The sequence below is a fragment of the Armigeres subalbatus genome, chromosome 1 (genome assembly GCF_024139115.2).
Source record: "Armigeres subalbatus isolate Guangzhou_Male chromosome 1, GZ_Asu_2, whole genome shotgun sequence".
NCBI classification, from domain to species: Eukaryota; Metazoa; Arthropoda; class Insecta; order Diptera; family Culicidae; genus Armigeres; species Armigeres subalbatus.
Window position 1 is genome coordinate 219,487,359 of NC_085139.1, and position 22,870 is coordinate 219,510,228.

Genomic DNA, 22,870 nt, shown 5'->3' on the forward strand with positions numbered 1-22,870 from the left:
GCATTCATATATCCGGCCGAGGGAGACTCGGCTCCTATGTTTAATACTATCGACGCTCTATCCATCACTACACAGCAGTCCTCAAGAGGGGCCCCATCGAGCTCACCCTCTTCTCGCAGCTGACCTATGTATTGCTTTAGCCGAGAAACTAACAGGCTGTATATTGTAGATCCAGTTGAGAACCGAAGTCTCGTGACAATCGTATTTTCTAATATTTCCTGATGTCGCAACTGCATATCGATATTGATGCCATAGTCGTGCGCCATCATGCGCACCACTCGCGATGCAGTTGTGACTACCTGAAATGGGAGAAAATGCGATTGTCACGAGAGCTCAGTTCGGTTTTCAACTGGACCTACAATATATAGGGATTCGATGTGATATTCAAAGATTGTATGAGTGCTCATGTGATTTATACAATCAGACATGCTGTTGCAACCCATGATTAACAATTTTTTTTCTTGTATTACAAAAATTTTATTTAACATATAATCGAAATTAGAAATGATAAATTTCATAATAATATCTACGTTTATAAATGGAAAACCCCGAATGTCAGAGCATTCAAAATACCTCGGTGCATAATAATATATCCGCTAAAAACATTGCTGAGCCAGCATATTAGCGAAACAAGACGAAAAATACCTAGAAGCAGAAATATTATTAAAACGATAATTCGCACTAAAAGAGTTATTTAACGAACAGAGGCGATACGTTTCAGATACGATTAAAATTAACAATTTAGAATTAAGGGGGTCCAACGCAAAGGGGTGTAAGTGACAAACACTTAGTTTTGAGAAAAATGGGTGCAAAGTTTTTCATTTTTTTTTTCATTTCATACAAATTGTATAAAGGTTCAAAAAATTACTTATTTCCTATGAATTTTCACATTTTATTATAAGCATTGTAAACTACATCAGCATATTGCCGCGCAAAGCTCTAGAACCGAAGCATTTTTCGCTACAGCCAACTAAATATTGGCCAAAATGTCACTACACTCCTCTACATCTAACCCCCTCAATTATAATTATGACTGCGAATCACAATCTACCGATTCGTTCTACTTGTAGTTACAATTTGAGTCCATGCAATGAATAACCACAGATAACAGATATTTAGGCTGGTATATATACGTGTGTAAACATCCGCATTGATTTAAATGTAAAGAACATTTTAATATGAAATTGACAACCGTTTGGAAATGGCGCGACGATGAAAAACGTTGCCCAAATGCGACTGTCAAACGTTTTGGCTGCGTCCGTAGTATGTACTTCCGCAATCAGCTGAGTAGATGGCAGTAGTGAGTAGTCAAAATTGTAAAAAAAATTCAATAAACAGTTTACACAAGATTTTCAATAAAAATTGTTCTAGCTTAAATATCTGTAATCTGTGGAATAAAATAACCAAATCTTGAACATAAAACCTACCTCTCATGAACGCAGTCTTCGGTACTCTGGATTGCCTAGGCCGCACCCTAAACGAATGCTTCTCGATCATTTTCTTCCATTCGGTCGTTTCCCTAACTTCCTTAATGTTATCGTCCAGAAATTGCGTGACGTGGATCTTCAGTTGGCTTGCGTTATACAATTCCGCCAAGGCTAGCAATTCGATCGCCCTATTGGTCGTCAAATCTTCACAAAGGGCTTGCTCGCACACAACCTTGAGATCATCCAGCGCATATTTGTCGGCTGCCACCAGCAATCGATCGGCCAATGATTTCAGTTTTGGCACCTTGCTGGTGTACATGTAGAGAAGCATTTGCTCTATCACCTCGTACTCCAAATCGCTAATTATGATACGGCTTTCCTGTTTTTCTCTCATGTCTGATTCAAACATAGCTTCGAAAACTATGCTCTGCGAAGCCAACATGAATTTATGAGCCTTTAACTCGCGATTTTGTACGACAATAACGACATCGGTGTACCTTTCGCTTTGCAGCAAACCCTCGAATCGTTCATCCAAATTCTTCAACGGCAAACAGAATGACGCTGCTTGGACTCCTTGCCCTTTGCCCGATATGTTGAAACTATCCACCAATGCCTTCACTTCGCAGTGCAGCGTTAGAGTATCATTCGTAGTCAGTTCTTGGTTCAGCAGTAGCTCATGTAGATTGAAGTAATTTTCAAATCCTATTTCCTGATTATGTGGGAACTCACGGGCTGCAAATTTATGGGTATTCTGCTTCTTACCGGTGGAACTGAGTATTGATATGGACAATTCGGCTTCAACCGGTTGGCCGGTTTGAACCACCAAATACACTCCATATAAATGATGCTTGGTATAATGGTTTCTTACGACCATACGCCACTTTTGCGTTCTACGTGAAAAGAATTGATCAGACATAATGCAAATTTGCCGTGCGGGACTTAATACAAAGCTTGCGTTCTCGATGGTCCACGTTAAATTAAGCGTCTCAAATTTAGCCTTATAGATGCACCAGTGGTTTCTTCTGTTTTCAGACATGCTAGTTGGTTAACTGCAAAAAAAAAAGACAGATTAATTCACCTGCGATGGTTCCTTCCTCATGCTTTATAATAGCTAGGTGTTGTCGTGACCCGAACGATATTTCCCGTCTCGACCGTAGTCTTAACAATACTCATGGCGGTAAGCTCCAACGAGGATAATACGAGCTTTAATACGTATTTGAGAAAATCCAGGTTAAAAAAAACAAATTGGGAATTTAATTATTGCTAATATTGCGCTTTTTGCACTTTACAAGAGTTTAGAATATTTTTCTCACAGTCATCTTTTTCTCACACAGTATACTCAAAATACACTAAAAACCCAACTTAATTCACTGATTAGTGATACTGCCGTTCTCGCGTTTAGCCAAGACACCAACCTTAAATGGCGCTTATATAGTTCGATTCCATTTCCTAATAACTTTTTAAACGCAATGGCCGATCGTTATCAAATGCAATAGTGATCAACAAAGTTTTAGTCCCTATCGAATGCAACTTGTTGGGAGAAAATTGGTTAAGGATTACTACCTATATGAAAAAAGTGACTAATGTTTTCGGTTTTCGTGTGCACACACACACACACATACACACGGACAGACAGACATTCGTTCAGTTCGACGAGCTGAGTAGATTGGTATATAACATCATGGGTCTCCGAGACTTCTATAAAAGTTCGATTTTGAGTGAAATGATAGCCTTTCGGTACAACTTTGTTGTACGAGAAAGGCAAAATAAATTTTCCGTGTATGTTATTTGTGTGTGAGTGCTCTACCTGAGAACAAATACCGTAAAACACCGCTCATTCGACAGTGATTGGTGTCGAGTGAACGGGGTAACGTTTTAACTTTAATTCGACGAACTGGCTACCCTACACTTATTCGTTTAAAACGTGTTTTGCAGCGTGCATGCGATGCCACCATGCCTAGGAAAGTCCACCCTACCGGAGCAGGAGAAATTGGATCAATAATTGCACAGTCCCTTAGTGTAGGTAAGGCGCCAGGACCGGATGGCATTTCGAACCTGGCCATCAAAGCGGCCATTGCTGCGGCTCCCGAGATGTTCAGATCTGTCATGCAGAGATGCCTGGACGAGGGAGTCTTCCCTGAAGCATGGAAAAGGCAGAGCTTGGTCCTATTGCCAAAGGCGGGAAAACCACCGGGGGATCCGTCGACATATAGACCAATATGCCTGCTTGAAACGACGGGGAAGGTGCTCGAGAAGATCATCCTCAACAGGTTGTTGATACGCACGGAGGGTGCAGATGGTCTATCGAGTAACCAGTTTGGTTTCCGAAAGGGTAAGTCGACCGTAGACGCTATCTTGCCGGTTACCAAATCCGCGGAGATAGCTATCCACCGTAAGAGGAGGGGAGTTCGCTATTGTGCAGTAGTGACTCTCGACGTGAGAAAATGCATTCAATAGTGCCAGTTGGGCAGCTATTGCAGATGCGCTCCTGCGTCTTGGAATTCCTGAGTACCTGTACAAGATTCTCGGAAGCTACTTCCAGAATCGAGTACTGGTATACGACACGGAGGCGGGGCGGAAGTGCGTTGACATAACCTCAGGGGTTCCGCAAGGTTCCATACTGGGTCCGGTGTTATGGAACGTCATGTACGACGGTGTCTTGAGGTTGAAGTTTCCGGTAGGCGTGGTAATCTTCGGCTTCGCTGACGATATTACGCTGGAGGTCTACGGTGAATCGATCGAAAAAATGTAACCGATGGTTTCAATGAAATAGCATTGGCTTCACCAAATGCACAATAATGGGCTAATTCCTTTATACGCACCTGGCTTCTGGTGAGCAAGTGCTGCCATCTAGTTTTGAGAACAGATAGTTCATTTTCGAAGCAATCTTTAAGGTCAACAGTACCAGAGAATTTTCTTAAGGTGATTCGCCATAGTTATGAGATTGGTCTAAAGAGGGCTTGTCAGATTAAAAATCAGGGATCCGATGCCTTCAAGCGATACTGAAATAGCTGATTCGTTCTTTCTGGCTCAATATTTCAAGCAAGTTGGAAGTGCGCGGCGCGTTAAAATTCGAGTGTTAGTGATTTTACTATTCTAATATGTTGGAAACTTAAGTAATTCTTTTTCTTATCTTTTAGTGTTAATAGTTGGTCCTTAAAAGTTAGAGGATAATAAATAATAAAAGTCAAGTGTTAGTAAAAGTTAATAGAAGGTAAAAAGAGATGTTAGTTGTGTTAATAAAATATAACCTCAAAATTAATATGTTAAATGTAGGGTGCTGTGTGGCAGGTGAACGGAATAGATTCCACGTGGATCGTGGAACAAATTTGTGGAAAAAAGGTAATTTACGGTTACTACCGAATTGATAACGGGACAATAGGGGAAAAATAATGATGCCAAGTGATTAATGCCAGCCTAAATAGGCCTAGTGGGCCTTTTTTCCGTTCTTTAAGCTAAACCGGAGGCTCTTCGAACGTCAGGTTTTCCAACTTCCGATAGCCCAATTCGGGTGTATCGTATATCCCTGAGCCAGAAACCTGCCCTGTGATTTCTCCGTTGGAGTTACCAGTGTCTGATCGCCGCCATTGTGAACCCCATTGTCCAAGTACCGACATCGTTGGACCCATTATTCGATCGTCGACTTTGTGGACACCATCGTCTGAGCACCGGTATCGTCGAACCCATCACACGATCGCCATTGTTGAATCATCCATTGGCTCGTCGCTGACCGGACGTCTTCCGGACATTACAGGAACCGTAACTGATTCACCAACCCGCAAACCGCTGACGAGCGAGTACAATTACCATCCCGTTCCATGCAGTGGTTCCCCATCATCGTGAGTCAGCCCACACCCCATCAACAACTGTAAGTCGCGCTGGTTTTGTTTTTGATAAATAGCATGCTAAATAGGTCAGAAGAGGTCGTAGAGAAAGTAGGTTAGGAGTCGTGATCACGGAACTAGCAATCAAATTAGGCACTAAAAGGTGAATAAATTCTATATGTGTACAACATTGTTTGCTAAAGTTTCCTTCATTTTGTTGCATATCATCCTCGTTTCGGTGTAAATTCCCGGAAAAAGGTAGAATTTCCCAACCCTCACTTGCTGAAATATTTCCGAGGTTCGAAAAGGTGAAGTTGGTAATGCTAATTGGTTTCACCCCTGGTGGATGAACCTCTTTCGTCATTCATTCATGATTATGCTGTTTGTTTTGCTGGAAAGTTCTCTCTAACTGATCGAGTAAATCGCATGAAACGACCCTGGGGGTTTCTTAACTCACGTTTGGAGCTAAGGAACCGTACAAAGGAGTTATAAAGGTGGAGTTGACTGCAGCCCACTCGATCGCAATTGTGGAGGAGTGGATGAGTTCCAGGAAGTTAGAACTGGCTCGCCACAAGACTGAGCTGGTTGTTGTTAACAACCGAAAGTCGGAGCGGTGATAATGGCAGGCAACTGCGCGATCACCTCTGAACGCTTCATCAAACTCTTGGTGGTAATGATCGACGATAAGCTCACCTTTGGTAGCCATGTCAATTACGCCTGCAAGCGTGCCTCCACAGCTATAGTGGCATTGTCCCGGATGATGTCCAATAGCTCTGCGGTTTATGCCAGCAAGCGCAAGCTTCTGGCTAGTATCGCTCTGTCCATACTGAGGTATGGGGGGCCAGCTTGGGGCACGGCCCTGCGTACTGCTAAACGAAGTTAGAAAGTACGTATAGGCTTATGTGCCTAAGAGTTGCGAGCGCGTACCGTACCGTGTCGCATGATGCACTTTGCGTCATCACCGGTATGATGCCTATTGACATCGTTATCGGTGAAGACATAGAGTGCTTCGAAATGTGCGGCACGAGAGGCATCCGTAGGACTGTCAGGTTGGTCTCAATGGTCAAATGGCAGCGTGCGTGGTACAGTTCCACTAAGGGTAAATGGACACATAGGTTGATACCGGAGATAGGTACTTGGGTCAAGAGGCGCCATGGGGACATCACTTTCCACCTGACCCAGGTCCTTACAGGCCATGCTTGCTTCAGACAGTATCTACACCGGTTTGGACACTCGGCCTCGTCCGAGTGTCCGTTGTGCGCAGGTTTAGAGGAAACACGTGTTGTTCGTGTGCCCACGTTTTCGCACAATGCATGACCACATGCTTGCCACATATGGTCTGGACACTACCCCAGACAACCTAGTCCGGAGGGTGTGTAAAGATGAAGTTGGCTGGAACGCCGTTTTATCGGCTATCGTCCAAATCGTTTTGGAGCTACACAGAAGGTGGCGCGTGGACTCGAGGAATGGCTAGTTCAGGCGCAAATAAGAGGTGGTCCAAAGGTTCGGAGTCGGCTTCATGGGTCATACCGGTGCACTGTGGTCGAATTCGATCCTTTTATCGAACAAGTGGCCGCGCGAAGAACAACATGGTATCGTCTGTTGAGCAGATTCCCCCTCCATTGCTTAGGAAGAAAAAAAAAACACACACACACACAGACATCACCTCAATTCGTCGAGCTGAGTCGATCGGTATATAACACTATGGGTCTCCGGGCCTTCTATAAAAAGTTTGATTTTGGAGCGATATATAGCCTTTACCGTATACTTTTTTTTACCATTTCATTTATTTGGAAGGTTCAGTCGTGTGTGACACTTTGCGGAGCAGCAATTCTTAAGTATGATATCAATGCAATGTGTACATCAGTTAGTTGGGAAGGGACAAAGTCCAAAATACTTATGGTGACTTAAGGTTAGAGATTACTTTATTCAGGACGGACGGGGTAGGGATTTAGGTTCAGGTTATTTCAGCTGCACATCCGGGTTATTGACGTCGTGACTGGTGTAGCGTAGCGTCGTGCTCGAATTATAGTTCGTATGATTCAGTTCATCAGGGAGCGTCTTCCGGATGGCCATAGCTTCGTGGTACACGGAACAATAAGACAAAGACAAGAAAAAAAATAGGGGTATTAGACTTTAATGTCAGATGAGCAAAGAAAGGCATAGATGGCCTGCATATAAACCACATCGTGATCCCCCAAAACATCTCTTACTTTCCTGTAGGGTTGTTTACCTCGGGCCACAAGGGTATCCAATAGTTGCACTCTTGACGCGTCATTTTCCGTGCAATACCAAACTACGTGATCGATGTCATCGTAATCGGCTCCACACCTACATAGGTTGCTATCGACCAGATTTATTCTATAGAGATGTGCGTTTAGTGAATAGTGATTGGACATAAGCCTCGACATCGTGCGAATGAAGCCTCGGCATAAGTCCGCACCTCTGAACCACGCTCGCGCAGAAACTTTAGGAACTTTGTGTCTAGCATAAACTTTACCTTCCTGTGCGCCCACCTTTGCTAGCGTGTCCGCCTTCTCATTGCCATAGATTAGGCAATGGGATGGGACCCATTCAAAGGTAATCTTGAATGATCTTTCGACCAAATCACGCATCTGCTCTCTTACAGTTGTGAGAAAGCAAGATGCGTGCTTAACAGGTTTCATCGACCGGGGAGCCCCGATAGAACTAAGACTCTCCGAGAAGCTGCAATCATGGTCTACGGGCCGATCGGCAATTATCCCCAAAGCGAACTCAATTGCTATCAGCTCGTATTCAATTGAGGAACTGTCGTTGAAGAAGTGAACTCGAGGTGGATTATAACATGGAAGACAGAGATCTGACGATATGTAGTTGAGATAGACTCGCAGGTATCTTGAACGATGAGCCAGTTCAAGCATATTATCGAAGTTTTCTAATACAAGTGTGTTACTTGTTCCACATTTGATCAGTATTCTAAGTGAGAGCTTCCCAGTAACGGTGCTTTAAAGGAGTGACTCCAGCAAGCACCTCCAGGCTCATGTTATGCGTTGAATGCATACAGCCAAGAGCAATACGCAAACAACGATATTGAATTCTGAAACTCAGCTGCTGAGAGGAAGCAGAAAGAGCCATACTCTAAAACAGAGAGAATAGTCGTTTTATATAGTTTGATGAGGTCTTCCGGGTGAGCGCCCCACCAAGTTCCGGAGATAGAACGGAGAAAATGGATTATTTTTCGGCATTTCTCCAACAAATAATCAATATGGGTTTTCCAGGTACACTTGGAATCAAACCAGACCGCAAGGTATTTAGAAGATAAAGATTGGTTTTATGTCATCTTTCAACAGCTTTAGTTTCAGTTGAGCTGGGTACCGCTTCTTAGTATAAACACTACCAATTGAGTTTTTTGGAGAGAACTCGATACCTAAATATCTGGCCCAAACAGTCAGAGAATTTTGCAATGGTCTTTGCAGGACATTTGCACATGAACCTCTTAGAGAGATCACGGCATCATCTGCAAGTTGTCTAAGTGTGCATTGTCCTTCCAAACAATTGTCAATATCTTTAACATAGAAATTGTAAAGCAAAGGACTTAAACATGAACCTTGGGGAAGGCCCTTGTAGCTATTTCTGGAAGTTGTCAGAGTGCCGAGAGTAAAGTTCATATGTTTTAATGACAACAAATTGTACAAGAAATTATTCAAAATACACTCAGGTTTTTTTACACGGTTTGGTTTTAGTCGTTTAAGACCTTCAGCGTCAAGGAAGGAATGAGTTAACCCCGCGAAAAAGTTCACAAAAAATCAAAGAAAATTTAGGGCCTATTTAGAAAGCTGTGAAAGTTCAGGTTAACCGAGAAATTAATGAATTCCAACCGCGTAAAAAAAACCGGGGTGTAACGGGTAATCCACTACTGTGCAGATTTTCCAACAGTACTTCTATGGAAACAGAATCAAAAGCGCCCTTAATATCCAAGAAAACTGAAGCCAGTTGCTCCTTGTGCGCATAGGCCAGCTGTATATCTGAAGAGAGCAATGCTAGACAATCCCCAAGTAACCACCAGGCATTAATTCTCGCTTAACTTTTCAAAAGGACCTAAGTAACATTTTTTTCATGAATTAATTTGAATACTGCATCAATAGCTTTCATGTTGTTCTGTTGATTGCGCTATTCAAATTAATTCATGCAAAAAATGTTACTTAGGTCCTTTTGAAAAGTTAAGCGAGAATTAATGCATGTAATCGATCACAGATCAGCATATTAAATGCTTATTGCATTAGATCAGTTTTACGGATGTAAAGATACATTTCTCGGGTACTTATTCAAAAGGACGTATGTGATTTTGTAAACAAAGATTCGAACGTCGATTTGTCCAATCTGATAGCACTCCCACGCAAACCATCACCACAGACAGGTAGGGAAGTTTTCGGGGATGGCCTTCGGCCATCAGATTGGACAAATCGACGTTTGAAACTTTGTTTACAAATTCACATACGTCCTTTTGAATAAGTACCCGAGATTTATTCATCGCCTGTCAAGCAACGATACTCTAGTTCAGCGTTACGAATGCAGCGATGCATTACATATGTTTTATTTTAACATGTCAAAGTAATAAGACATTATTTCGGTCGTAAAAGGGCCTTTTTCCACTTTAAGTCAACTTTAATGGCTGTATTATTTGCAAGCATATATAGCTCCATGGTTACTTGGGTCATTTGTTCCTTTACCTTTTCGAAAACCGTATTGAGTATTTGACAGTAATGCATTTTGCTCGACCCAATGGTCAATTCTTGAAAGGATCATTTTCTCCAATAATTTCCTCATGCACGATAGCATGGCAATCGGTCGGTATATGAATTGTGATTAGACGCTGGTTTCCCAGGCTTTTGAATAGCTATTACTTTGACCTGTCGCCATTCAGGTGGCACAATGTTGTACTCCATGAAACAGTTGAACAGTTCAAGTAATCGTCTTTTTGCGATATCTGGGAGGTTTTGAAGAAGATTGAATTTGATATTATCGCATCCCGGAGAAGAATTGTTTGATGAAAGAAGAGACATAGATAGTTCCAGCATTGAGAATGGTCCACCCAAAGGACCGGGATCAAGCGTAGATTCTCGAAATAGCGGTTCAGTTGGTACGGAATCTGGACAGACCTTTTTTGCGAAGTTGAATATCCATCGATTGGAGTATTCTTCACTCTCGTTCGTTGAAATGCGATTCCGCATGTTGCGGGCCGTTTTCCAAAGTGTTGTCATTGAGGTTTCTCGTGATAGTCCCTCGACAAAACGTCGCCAGTAGCCACGTTTTTAGCCTTGAGGAGATTTTGAGCTTTCTTTCAAGCCTCAAATACTCCATGACAAGCTCAGACCTTTCGTGTTTACGAATGGCCTTGAAGGCATCAGCTTTCTCGGAATACAATTTGGTACATTTATCATCCCATCAAGGAGTGGCTGGTCTTCTCTTGGCAGATGTACTTGGAACGCGTCGTTTTTGAGCTTCTGGTGCGCTTTTATGAATCAATTCGGTAAGGAATCGATACTCATCCAGTGGAGGAAGAATATCAGTTGATTCAATACCAATTTCTACCGCCGATGCAAATTTTTGCCAGTCAATGTTTTTCGTGAAGTCGAAAGGAACATTAACTGGCACTGATCGTTGATAGCCGCTTTTGATTGTGGTGACTATCGGCATGTGGTCACTACCATGGGGATCTTGGATTACCTTCCACGTGTAATCTAATGATAGTGAATTAGAGCATAAATATAGATCTATTCGACTTTCCTGACCTTGAGGTCCTATTCGAGTTACTTCGCCTGTTTTCAAAATATTCAAGTTTAAATCGTCGCACAAATCATAGAAAACAGGCGCTCTGTTATCGTCTCTAGTTTCTTCCTCTTTTCGGGTACGTGTACCTTTTGGACTTTTCTTATACTGCGTATTGAGTGTAATATCACAGAATAGAATTTCGAATAGCAATATTGTTTATTATACAGTAGAAGAAAAGTCCAACCCCGTACTACTTACCGTTTTTAATTAAATTGCTTCTAGAATTTTTGGGAAGAGTTTTAAAAACTTCTTTGTATGAAAAATATATTAAGCTCTTTTAGTGGAATGTATTAAACCGTCTAAGACGAATTAAGTACTGTCCATTTAATTCCACTAGTTAATTTTCGTAATCTTTGCAGATACGTATTTCGACCACAACTGTGTGGTCGTCTTCAGTGTCTTGTAGTGTCTTGTTGTAAAGTCGAGTCAAGTACAAGACACTGAAGACGACCACAGTTGTGGTCGAAATACGTATCTGCAAAGATTACGAAAATTAACTAGTGGAATTAAATGGACAGTACTTAATTCGTCTTAGACGGTTTCTTTGTATGGTTTCCCGTGGAGATTTTTTCGATTATTATCTTTCTGCTTCTTCTTCTTTGTGCAACATCAAAGCGCCAATCTCGCTGACAACGAGTTGAACGTTGCGCTTGGTCACTCATTCATAGAAATACAGAATAAGAGATCGGCGAAGACGCCATCTTGTTTCCAATCGAACCGTCAAAAGCAAGGGCCTCATACGCCTGTCACTGGCGAACAAAGCTCGTGTACTCTGCATCGAAGCTTAGAACCGGTGTTAGGGCGCAATCGTTAATGTGAACATTTTTATATTCGGTTAATTACTGCAAATAAATTCTTTTTCGATTCCCTATAATCAAGCAGGTATCTCAAGCATACCATATCGTTATATTGCTACATGATTGAGTGTTTAATTTTGATAAAATATCGAAAACAAAAGTGTGCATAAAAATTGCCTCGCCATAACAAAAAGGTGGTAGAGAATTAACACTGTTGTTTACAGTTTAGAACCAAATCCAGATGTCGCACTTTTATGTTGGGGTAGGGATTCAGTGCTCCGCCTTCTCCCTGGTCAAAAGTAGAGATGTTGCAAATTAATCGATTACTTCGATTAATCGATTTATCGTTGTAATAATTGATTAATTTAGAATCGATTACTACCCAACGATTAATCGATTCAATAATCGAGATGAATCGTGAGTAATCGATTAGTTACTAATCGATTAATCAGAATTTTACGACATCATAAGGATGTCGAAAATTAATTGATTATTTCGATTAATCGATTCATCGTTGTGATAATCGATTTATTTTGAATCGATTACTATACAATGATTAATCGATTCAATAATCGACAAGAATCAAGAGTAATCGATTAGTAACTAATCGATTAATCGGGATTTTACGACATCTCTAGTCAAAAGCGGTTCCAATTCGACCTGTTTACTTTTTGCTTCCATAAGGCTGTGAACCATTCCACCGATTCGTTTAACTTTTAGTTAAAATTCGACAGTTCGATGGTTATTTCGCCGTGGTTAAAAATAACCCTGCTCCGGAGTATGGTTAGATTTGACAGTTCGATAGTTAAACTTTGTTCGCGAGAAAATTGGCGCCAAATCCATTTCGCTTCAAATAACCATCATTTGAAACACAAATGGGTCGGCTTCAGGGCAAAATTTTAACTACGATAGGAAAATAATCATCGAAATGTCAAATTTTAACTAAAAGTTGAACGAATCGGTGGAATGGTTCACAGCCTAAGAGCATCATTATCGGTCGCGAGCATTTTAATCACCCGCGCAGCGCTTTCATTTTAGTTTCGTCACTCGTTTCCGTATCGGTCACTATTTTCGGCTCTCAATTTGGTTGCTGTTTTCCGTACCGGTGACGTTTGACAGTTGATGGTTCACTAAATAGCAGCGCTCTTATCGCGCTACCAAATTTGGTCACCTGTCAGTCGCGCTACTGTTATAGCAGCGCGTTTAGTAGCGACCGGTAAAGTGTCAAGTAATGATACTGCGCTGCCAAACGGCTTAAACTCACCACCGGTAATCTTGCTCTCAATAGACGAATCCAAGTAAAAATAAGAAGAAGACACACGACGATGTTAACTTTGACAGATCCTACAGGACAGCATATAGGGAGATCATTTTAAAATGCTTATAAAAAAATTCTAGACAAAATGTAATTAAAATCTGATTGATGTACGGTACGGATTCCGTACCGGTGACGTTTGACAGTTGACAGTTCATCAAATAGCAGCGCTCTTATCGCGCTACCAAATTTGGTCACCTGTCAGTCGCGCTACTGTTATAGCAGCGCGTTTAGTAGCGACCGGTAAAGTGTCAAGTAAAGGTACTGCGCTGCCAAACGGCTTAAACTCACCACCGGTAATCTTGCTCTAAGGCTGTGAACCATTCCACCGATTCGTTTAACTTTTAGTTAAAATTTGACAGTTTGATGGTTATTTCGCCGTGGTTAAAAATAACCCTGCTCCGGAGCATGGTTAGATTTGACAGTTCGATAGTTAAACTTTGTTCGCGAGAAAATTGGCGCCAAATCCATTTCGTTCCAAATAACTATCAATCTGTCAAAACTCAAATGGGTCGGCCTCGGAGTAAAATTTTAACCACGATGGGAAAATAACCATCGGAATGTCAAATTTTAACTAAAAAGTTAAACGAATCGGTGGAATGGTTCACAGCCCAAGAAGCAAGCAAAAAGTTCAAGTGCTGCCAGTATTATTTTCACGATTTCATGCATGAAAATACGTTGCCATTTCTACAGTTTTTCACTCCGCCGGTCTCTGGTTATAGGGTTGCTAGTCACTAATTGTATTCGATACATTATCAGCTTCGGGGCGCGCGCCAATTGGCGCTTTGATGTTGCATGAAGAAGAAGAAGCAGAAAGATGATAATCGAAAAAATCTCCACGGGAAACCATATGAGGAAGTTTTTAAAACTCTTCTTAAAAATTCTAAAAGCAATTTAATTTAAAACGGTAAGCAGTACGGGGTTGGACTTTTCTTCTACTATATAATAAACACAATATTTCCATTCGAAATTTTATTTTGGCCAATTTGCGCTTTGATGTTGCATGAAGAAGAAGAAGCAAAAAGATGATAATCGAAAAAATCTCCACGGGAAAGCATACGAAGAAGTTGTTAAAACTCGTCTGAAAAATTCTAAAAGCAATTTAATTAAAAACGGTAAGCAGTACGGGGTTGGACTTTTCTTATACTGTGTATTAAGTGTAATATCACAAAATAAAATTTCGAATAGAAATATTGTGTTTATTATACAGTAGAAGAAAAGTCCAACCCCGTGCTGCTTAACGTTTTTAATTAAATTACTTTTAGAATTTTTGAGAAGAGTTTTAAAAACTTCTTCGTATGCTTTCCCGTGGAGATTTTTTCGATTATCATCTTTCTGCTTCTTCTTCTTCATGCAACATCAAAGCGCCAATAGAGACACTCGTCGCAACAGTAAGTACCTATGGTGCTGATTTAATAACATGCTGATGTAACACAGCGGGTAGAAAAAAACCCTTACGAACATGATAATTGGAGTTCGTACACCATGCAATGTAATATTCAACAACCGATGAATTGTTGTAGCGGATACAATGTGATATTCAACAAATATTTGCAGATTTTGAAAATGGAGTCCACAAGCAAAGAATAAGACCATTTTTTCATAAAATTTATTTGAAGGTTTTATTGAGAAGTTATAGGAGAAATAACAAAATCTTTTAAGTTTTATAAATGTAGTTTTTGCACAGTACACAGCACAGAATAAAACTAAATACTTATACAGTGGTGTATCCTTCGAAAACATTGCTGAACCAGCACATTAGCGAAACAAGATGAAAAATACCTAGAAACAGTAATATTAAAAAAAAATATTATTTATTAAAACAAATAAAAGCGAAACGTTTCGAATACGACAAAAAATATCAAAGAGAATCATCACTACGAACCAATCTACCGATTCGTTCAACTTAAGGCGCGATGCCCACGTAGCGTTTTTTAAGCTGCGTGCACGCTGCGTCCACGCAAGGCACCCAGCATCAAATGTAGTCGTATACGTATACGTGTGTATTACTCCATTTGATGCTGGGTATCTTGCGTGGACGTGGCGTGCACGCAGCTTAAAATCGCTACATATGGACATCGGCCCTAATGGTTACTATCGGTGACAAGTAGGAATCCTACATTATTCATTATTATGTAATAACCATTAATTAATATAGGATGCCTAGTGACAAGCTATAATTGAAAATCGAAACGCCTCAGTGTTGAATCATTGAATTAAAGAATCGTATCTCACACGTACCTTTCATGAAAGAATCCTCTGGTACCCTGGATGGCTTAGGCCACATCCTGAACGAATGCTTCTCGATCATTTTCTTCCATTCGGTCGTTTCCATAATCTCCTTAGTGTTATCGTCCAGATATTGCGTGACGAGCCTCTTCAGTTGGCTTGCGTTATACAATTCCGCCAAAGCTAGCAATTCGATCGCCCTATTGGTCGTCAAACCTGCACAAAGGGCTTGCTCGCACATAACCTTGAGATGATCCAGCGCATATTTGTCGGCTGCCACCAGCAATCGATCGGCCAATGATTTCAGTTTTGGCACTTTACCGGTGTAGATATAGAGAAGCATTTGCTCGATCACTTCGTACTCAAAATCGCAAATTATGATACGGTTTTGGTGGTTTTCCGTCATGTCTGAATCGAGCATAGCTTCGAAAACTATGCTTTGTGAAGCCAACATGAATTTATGAGCCTTTATCTCGCGATTTTGTACGATGATAACGACATCAGTGTACTTTTCGCTTTGCAGAAAACCCCCGAATCGTTCATCCAAATTCTTCAGCGGCAAACAGAATGACGCTGCTCGGAATCCTTGCCCCTTGCCCGATATGTTGGAACTATCCACCAATGCCTTCACTTCGCATTGCAGCGTTAGAGTATCATTTGAACACTGTTCTGGGCTCTGCAGTAACTTATGGATATCAAAGTATTTGTCGAGTCCTATCTCCATATTGCATGAGAATTCACGGTTTGCAAATTTATGAATATTATAATTCTTACCGGTGGAGCTAAGTATGGATATGGAGAATTCCGCTTGAACTTTTTGTTTGGTTTGAACCATCAAATACACTCCATATAAATGGTGCTTGCCATAATGGTTTCTTACGACCATACACCACTTCTGAGTTTTGTTGCGAGAAAAGAATTGATCGGACGCAATGCAAACTTGCTGCGCTGGACTTAATACAAAGCTTGCGTTCTCGATGGTCCATGTTAAAATAATCGTCTCGAAGTTAGCCTTACGGGTGCACCAATGCTTACTAATGTTTCCAGTCATGCTCGTTGGTTCTGTAAAAAAGGCAGATTAATCAGTTGTGATGGTGCCTTATCCATGCTTTGTGAATATGTACTTATTTATCTAAAAAGCACATTATCGCCTAACCAGTTCAAACTACAATACCCGTAATGCTGGGTATAAACACTTTTACGTATACGGTATACGAAATTCCGAAATAATAATAAAAATCATTTTATAATGTCTAGCTTCTTCTTCAATGACTGCACATTGACCCCCCCATGATGTACCTATCTAAAAATATTTTATATAAACAATTTTCAATTATATTTGTTATTCATTTCTCTATAATATAGAGAAATAAATTATTATATTCCCTTTGTTCTGCTGTCCGAAACATGTGTGGTACCTATCTGTCAAATTGTATGTATTTTTCCTTTATTGACATTTAGGCTGTGAACCATTCCACCGATTCGTTTAACTTTTAGTTAAAATTTGACACTTCGATGGTTATTTTCACATCGTGGTTAAAATTTTACTCCGAAGCCGACCCATTTGAGTTTTGACAGATTGATAGTTATTCGGAACGAAATGGATTTGGCGCCAATTTTCTCGCGAACAAAAGTTTAACTATTGAACTGTCAAATCTAACCATGCTCCGGAGCAGGGTTATTTTTAACCACGGCGAAATAACCATCGAACTGTCAAATTTTAACTAAAAATTAAACGAATCGGTGGAATGGTTCACAGCCTTAGATCCCCTATCCTCGCCAGCAAAAGATGTTTCGGACAGCGACGACAGCGACAATCTTTATCTGGTAGCTAAAATATCTTTTGTTCCATACAAATGCGCGTTCCAAACGAGCAGGAGACCTGTCAAACGTGGCCGTTGTGGCCGTGAGGATTTAACGCGTAGTGAACAGTAAAACACGAGGTAAAACATTCCGTAAATGGTTCTCAATTTCGACTGTTTTATTCGCGGGTACTTCTTACACACTGTTTACAATGTTGTATAGCGGAAATGACAAGAGAAGTAAGTTGGGTGGGAAGAGCGCAAGGATAATCAATATAAAGGTACAAATCTAGAAAGCTATAAAGATTCACAGTGGGAATGGTTATGTAAAATATATGACAGCTCTTCCTCCCTTATGATTTACATTTCACAGATTCAATCTCTTGGGTGCTTCCACTACTCGGGTTGATCTCCTCGGCTTTTGCTGATGTAATTCTGTGCTTCGTCCACTTTTCGCAAATGGCTTCGATGATTCATTCGTAGTCGGGACACTCAATGTCTGGCTAGGGTCTGAAGCCGACACCAAGACAGGTTGAACACTCGGACTTGCAATCGTTGCACCGAAGTTGGCGGTTGTTGACGCTTCTTGACTAGATGGAACAGTACGGCTACTTGATGCATTCGGAGCGATTGTGGGTTGTGTAGAAACGTCTGGCAGAATCGGCATATCCGGCAAACTGCGACGAACTGGAAAGTTTGGTCCTACTTCACGAAGTTGGTCGATGTGTCGCTTCCATATTACGATTGTCATCCAGCTGTACCATATAGTGCAACTTCCCAAGCTTTTCCACGACACGGCCATATTTCCACTTCTCATGGCCTAGAAAATCACGAGCAGCAACTCTTCATCCCTCCGGAATGGAGCGAATCTTCGGATCTGCCCTTTCCGAATGTATCGGACCAGGCAGCATCAAATCAAGACGGGAGCGAATTTGGCGATTAAAGACAATCATAGAAGGCGATTTTCCAGTAGAAGGATGGATAGTCTTGCGATACGTCAAAAGTATATTGCACAGTTCTACATTCATCTTCGTTTTATCACATTGCAGGGCCTTTATTTTGTTCTTGTGTGGTCGGCAAAAAAAAACACCCTTAACAGGCCGGCAGGGTACCCGAGTACCCACGAAACTAAAATGCTTATAGCTCTGGCAATTTACAACCGATTTCAACAATTTTGGGCTTATTCGATTCAGATTTTTTTCTTCTATAAAGATGTTATCAGGAAGAACCGATCCGGTCAATTCGATTCCTGTAAAATTCGGATTTCCAGGAACATGTCCTGCATAAATGATACTGATCGTGGATTTCGTTATGATTAGCTATATGGGTATCAAACTTCATGAAATTCCATCAGTAGATTGATTTTAATCGATTTGGGTCCATCAGAAGTGCAGACTTTCGATTGGCCATTTCAGAACAGGTTCCTCGAGGGGTCATAGGTGGCCATGAACATTGTTCAATGGAACATCAACAATATGGGTATCAAACTTCATGATATTAGTTCTTGCGTATGTCCTTCATGATCCTAGGCTCCCCAGATAAGTTGACTCCAGAGTGGCCATTCTGGAACAGGTTCCCCGGGAGCCGGGGTTGACCAAAAACATTTCTCATTGGAACCCCAACAATATGGGTGTCAAACTTCTTGAAATTGTCTCTATCGTTTATTTCTGATCTATTTGGTTTCATCAAACAAGTTCACCCCGGATTGCCAATTCCGGAATAGGTTCCCTGAGGAGTCAGCAATGTTCATAAATATTTTCAGTGCCACATTTTGTTTTAAATTAATTTATCTAGCAATGTGAGTGCAAAATCAATGCAAGGACCACTCATTGACGCCGGAGACCCACCATAAGATTCCGGACACTCGGAGATATGATCGATTCCAGAAACTCTTCTAGACAGATGTGACTTTTCATAAACCGTTTGTTTTAACCTTGTCACATCAAAACCAATACATGCACTCCTCTTCGATTCTAGGTGACCTCTATCTGATACTACGAAAGTTTGTTCTAGAAATTTGTGCCTTTTTGCCTTTCTCGTACAACGTACAAGTTGTACCGAAAGGCTATCATTTCACTCCGAAAACGAACTTTTGATAGAAGCCTCTGAGATCCATAGTGTTATATACCAATCGACCCAGCTCGAAAAACTGAGCACATGTCTGTCTGTCCGTGTGTATGTTTGTGTATGCACGAAAGTTGTAAAAAACATTAGACAACTTTTCGTATAGCAGTAATCCTTCACCGATTTTCTCGCAACAAGTTTTATTCGACAAGGGACAAAGTCTTGTTGATCACTATTGAATTTGATAACGATCAGTCATTGCGTTTAAAAGTTATGAAGAAAATGGTACATCGGACCATATAAACCCCAAAGAAGAAAATGGTACATCGGACCATATAAACCCCAAAGAAGAAAATGGTACATCGGACCATATAAACCCCATATAAGGTTGGTGTCTTAACTAAATGAGAGAAAGGCACCACCAACGCTAGGTGGATTAATCTGGGTTATTTTATAAACAATTCGTTGTAAAGTAATGTCCAGGGCCATCAATTGATTCCAGGTGGACACTAAGTTATCCTAGGGAAGCTCCGAATCATCCGGAGTAGGGTTTTTAGTACCGACCCTTTTTGGAGAGTCCCGGTACTACGGTACTGATCCCCTCAGTACCGGGAGTACCGGGAAAATACCGGTACTGGAAGATTTTCTTAACAAAAAGTTAAACTTTGTTCGCGAGAAAATTGGCGCCAAATCAAATCATCAATCTGTCAAAACTCAATTGGGTCGGCTTCCGAACCGAACAACCATGGGGAAAATAACCATCGAAGTGTCAAATTTCAACTAAAAGTTAAACGAATCGGTGGAATGATTCACAGCATAAATGTCAGCGAAGGAAAATGAGTACGTTTTGACAGATAGGTAGCCAACATGTTTGGGGACGATAACAAAGGGAACCGCAACGACAATCGTCCTCTATAGTTTATTACCTCTATTGTCAGGTGTTTGAAATTTTAAATTAAAAAAATAAAATCTTTCTTACTAGCTGCTGTATTCAAATAATGTGGTTTTAACCATCGGAAGTTTTGACCAAAACTTTTTCCTTAGTACCGAAAATACCGGTATTTTCATTAAGCCAGTACCGGTATTTCGGTACCGAAAATTGGTCGGTACTCCCGGTACTAAAACCCTAATCCGAAGCAGTGGTTAATTCTTGAAATTCATCATTTGTTGTGAGAACAAAATTAATGCAAGGGCTATCTGGTGGTCCCCAAATGGTGCTCCAGAAGTGCAGGGACATCCAGAGCAGTGGTCAATTATTGCAGTTCGTTCTAGGAGCTTTCGAAAATCGTTTGTAATAGCAGTATAAAAGCAGAGTCTTTGCTCGCGCTTAGAATCATAGGGGCGTAAATGTATTGATCGATTTCTCTTCATCGATTTTATATTTACTTCAGGTAGAAGATGCAACATCCTTCATTACAACCATGAACTCGTCAAAGATAAATCGATCAAAACAGTTACGCCCTTATAATTCTAAGCGCGAGATTGCGAATATCATTCATTGATCCCGAGTGGCCACCAAAAAGTCCTCCTGAAATACCGGAATTCCCGAAGCAATTGTCGTTTCTTACATTTTGTTTTCAACAGTTGCGTAATCGTGAACATTTTTTTTGTAACAAAGTAAAAAGAGAAGGAGAAGAGAGCGAACTTGGTAGTCATAAGGCTACTGCTTCTGCCTCATACGCGGGAGGTCGTGGGTTCAATTCAAGGGCCGTTTCAGGCTCCTACTTTGTATCTTTCTTTATATTTATCTCTAGCATTCGCTAGAACTGTAAATGGACTGCCATATCATTTACATTTCTCCTCCTATACCTTCAACTTGACTATTCTAGACGGACCTCTGCCTCTCGAACCTTGACCCAAAAATTCCAATAAATTCCGTACGAAATCGTGGCAAGTGCAGAGGTATATTCGGCTTGCAGTGGGCGAGTGATTGCATCATAATTTCATCATTGACTTGCATTCTGAATCCACTGATAATCTGTGTGGAAAAAAAATCTATAACTAGATGCGCTCCCTCAGTAGATGAAGAAACTGGCTACACACTAACTTTTTCTTTCTCGAGCTCGGCAAAATCGGGCACCGCTGTAGCTCAGTAAATTTCAGAACTGAACTTCGGCATAAAATTTGGTTTATTACTGATTTTCGGCAAAATATTTACTATATCTCAGCAACTGAAACGTCACTTTTGCTGAGATCTCGGCAAAAATCATGTTTGCTGAAACTCGGCGGTGCCCACCTCGGGAAAATAAACAAAAAATGCTGAGATCTCGGTGAAAAAAATTAAGTGTGTAGTCTTATCAGTTTCTTCGTTCCAGTTTCAAAATCTACCTGTCTGGCCGTGAAGGCCGATCAACGACGGATGAGATGTTTAGCCTGAAGATGATCCTTTATGAATTTCGGGAGTACAACTTGCAGACTCACCATCTGTCTATTGATTTCAAAGCAGCGTACGATTCAGTGAAAAGAAATTAGCTGTGGCAGATAATGTCTGAACATGGTTCTCCGGCGAAGCTGATTACGATGATACGTGCAACGCTTGATGACTCGAAATAAAGTATTCGGGTTGCAGACGACGTATCAACCGCGTTTGTGACCGTGGAGAGATTGAAGCAGAGTGATGCGCTTTCAAATTTATTGTAAACTAGCAGACCCGACGAGTTAAGTAATTCCATTTAATTCCACCAATTACTGACGAACTTTGTTTCGCCTAAAATTGATTTATTCTCTGCTTATCGAGTTATACAAAAATTTCTGTTTCATTTTTATGGGAGCCCCCCTTTCCAAAGAAGGGAGGGGTCTCGAACCATCTTAAGAACCTTCCCTGGCCCCAAAAACCTCTGCATACAAATTTTCACGTCGATCGGTTCAGTAGTTTCGAAGAAAATATTGTGAATCGTATAAAATACGGCAAACTCCAGTGGGCCGGTCACTTAGTGCGAATGTCGGAAGAAAGAATAGCGAAAACAATATTCACCAGTGATCCGGATAGAGGCCAGTGACTTCGCTGAAGGCCACGAACACGCTAGCTGCTGCACGCGGTGGAATCCGGCCTGGGAACCCTAAATGTTTATGAAAACTGGAGGAACATCACCCAAGATTGACAATTGTGGAGCTCTACAATACGTCAGTCAAAGGTTGTTTAGAGCTTCTAGTGGAGTGTCTTCACTTGTCATAAGACTATTTCGTACTATCCCATTTTATTCCATCACTTGAAGTGAACGAACGATGAATTGTGGCTATCCGTTTAGATTGCATCAATTATGCTCTCACATTTCTCAACAAGTGATTTCTAAAAACTCACAACTTTCTAGGACGACTTAAAAATTGGCACATCATCGAAAGTTCCGAAGCTTCCAGATGCTCACCTAACGGCCACACGGTGTCAATGAATGATCCTCCAATTGTTTTTATCGCACACAGCTACTAGGGCGAGTTTCTAGAATTGATTACCTTTTCGGCTATTCCGGAGCTTCTGGAGCACCACTTAGTGGCCTCCCGGGGTCAACGTTCGGTTCTTGAAATGATATTGGTCTCATTTTGATGCATAAATCGTTTTGTGAAACAGTACGGTTTACGAGGATGAATTTAAAAATTGGCCCTT

The 22,870-nt window shown here is 41.0% G+C and overlaps 1 protein-coding gene and 1 long non-coding RNA gene across 9 annotated transcripts in view; one reads left to right on the forward strand and one right to left on the reverse strand.

Moving 5' to 3' along the window:
• Positions 1–454: 454 nt before the first annotated feature.
• Positions 455–22,870, reverse strand: part of LOC134205783 (speckle-type POZ protein-like) — a 40,472-nt gene continuing 18,056 nt past the window's right edge. For 2 of the 7 annotated variants that reach the window (XM_062681369.1, XM_062681372.1), the window contains exons 2-4: positions 16,178–16,465; positions 1,428–2,476; positions 455–645 (exon numbers count right to left, since the gene is read on the reverse strand). In XM_062681369.1, coding sequence (XP_062537353.1) covers positions 533–645; positions 1,428–2,463 — 1,149 coding nt within the window. In that variant the 5' untranslated portion in view covers positions 2,464–2,476; positions 16,178–16,465 and the 3' untranslated portion in view covers positions 455–532. Of the gene's footprint in view, positions 646–1,427; positions 2,477–14,769; positions 14,957–15,415; positions 16,466–22,870 lie in introns of those variants that run through there. The other 5 variants (XM_062681370.1, XM_062681373.1, XM_062681374.1 and 2 more) reach the window with 3 other exon arrangements.
• On the forward strand, positions 3,227–5,731 carry LOC134211125 (uncharacterized). 2 transcript variants are annotated; one of them, XR_009978934.1, is made up of 4 exons: positions 3,227–4,505; positions 4,568–4,641; positions 4,704–4,769; positions 4,853–5,731. It is a non-coding gene; the product is annotated as an uncharacterized LOC134211125 (long non-coding RNA). The 2 variants fall into 2 exon arrangements; XR_009978933.1 differs by having other exon boundaries at positions 3,227–4,641.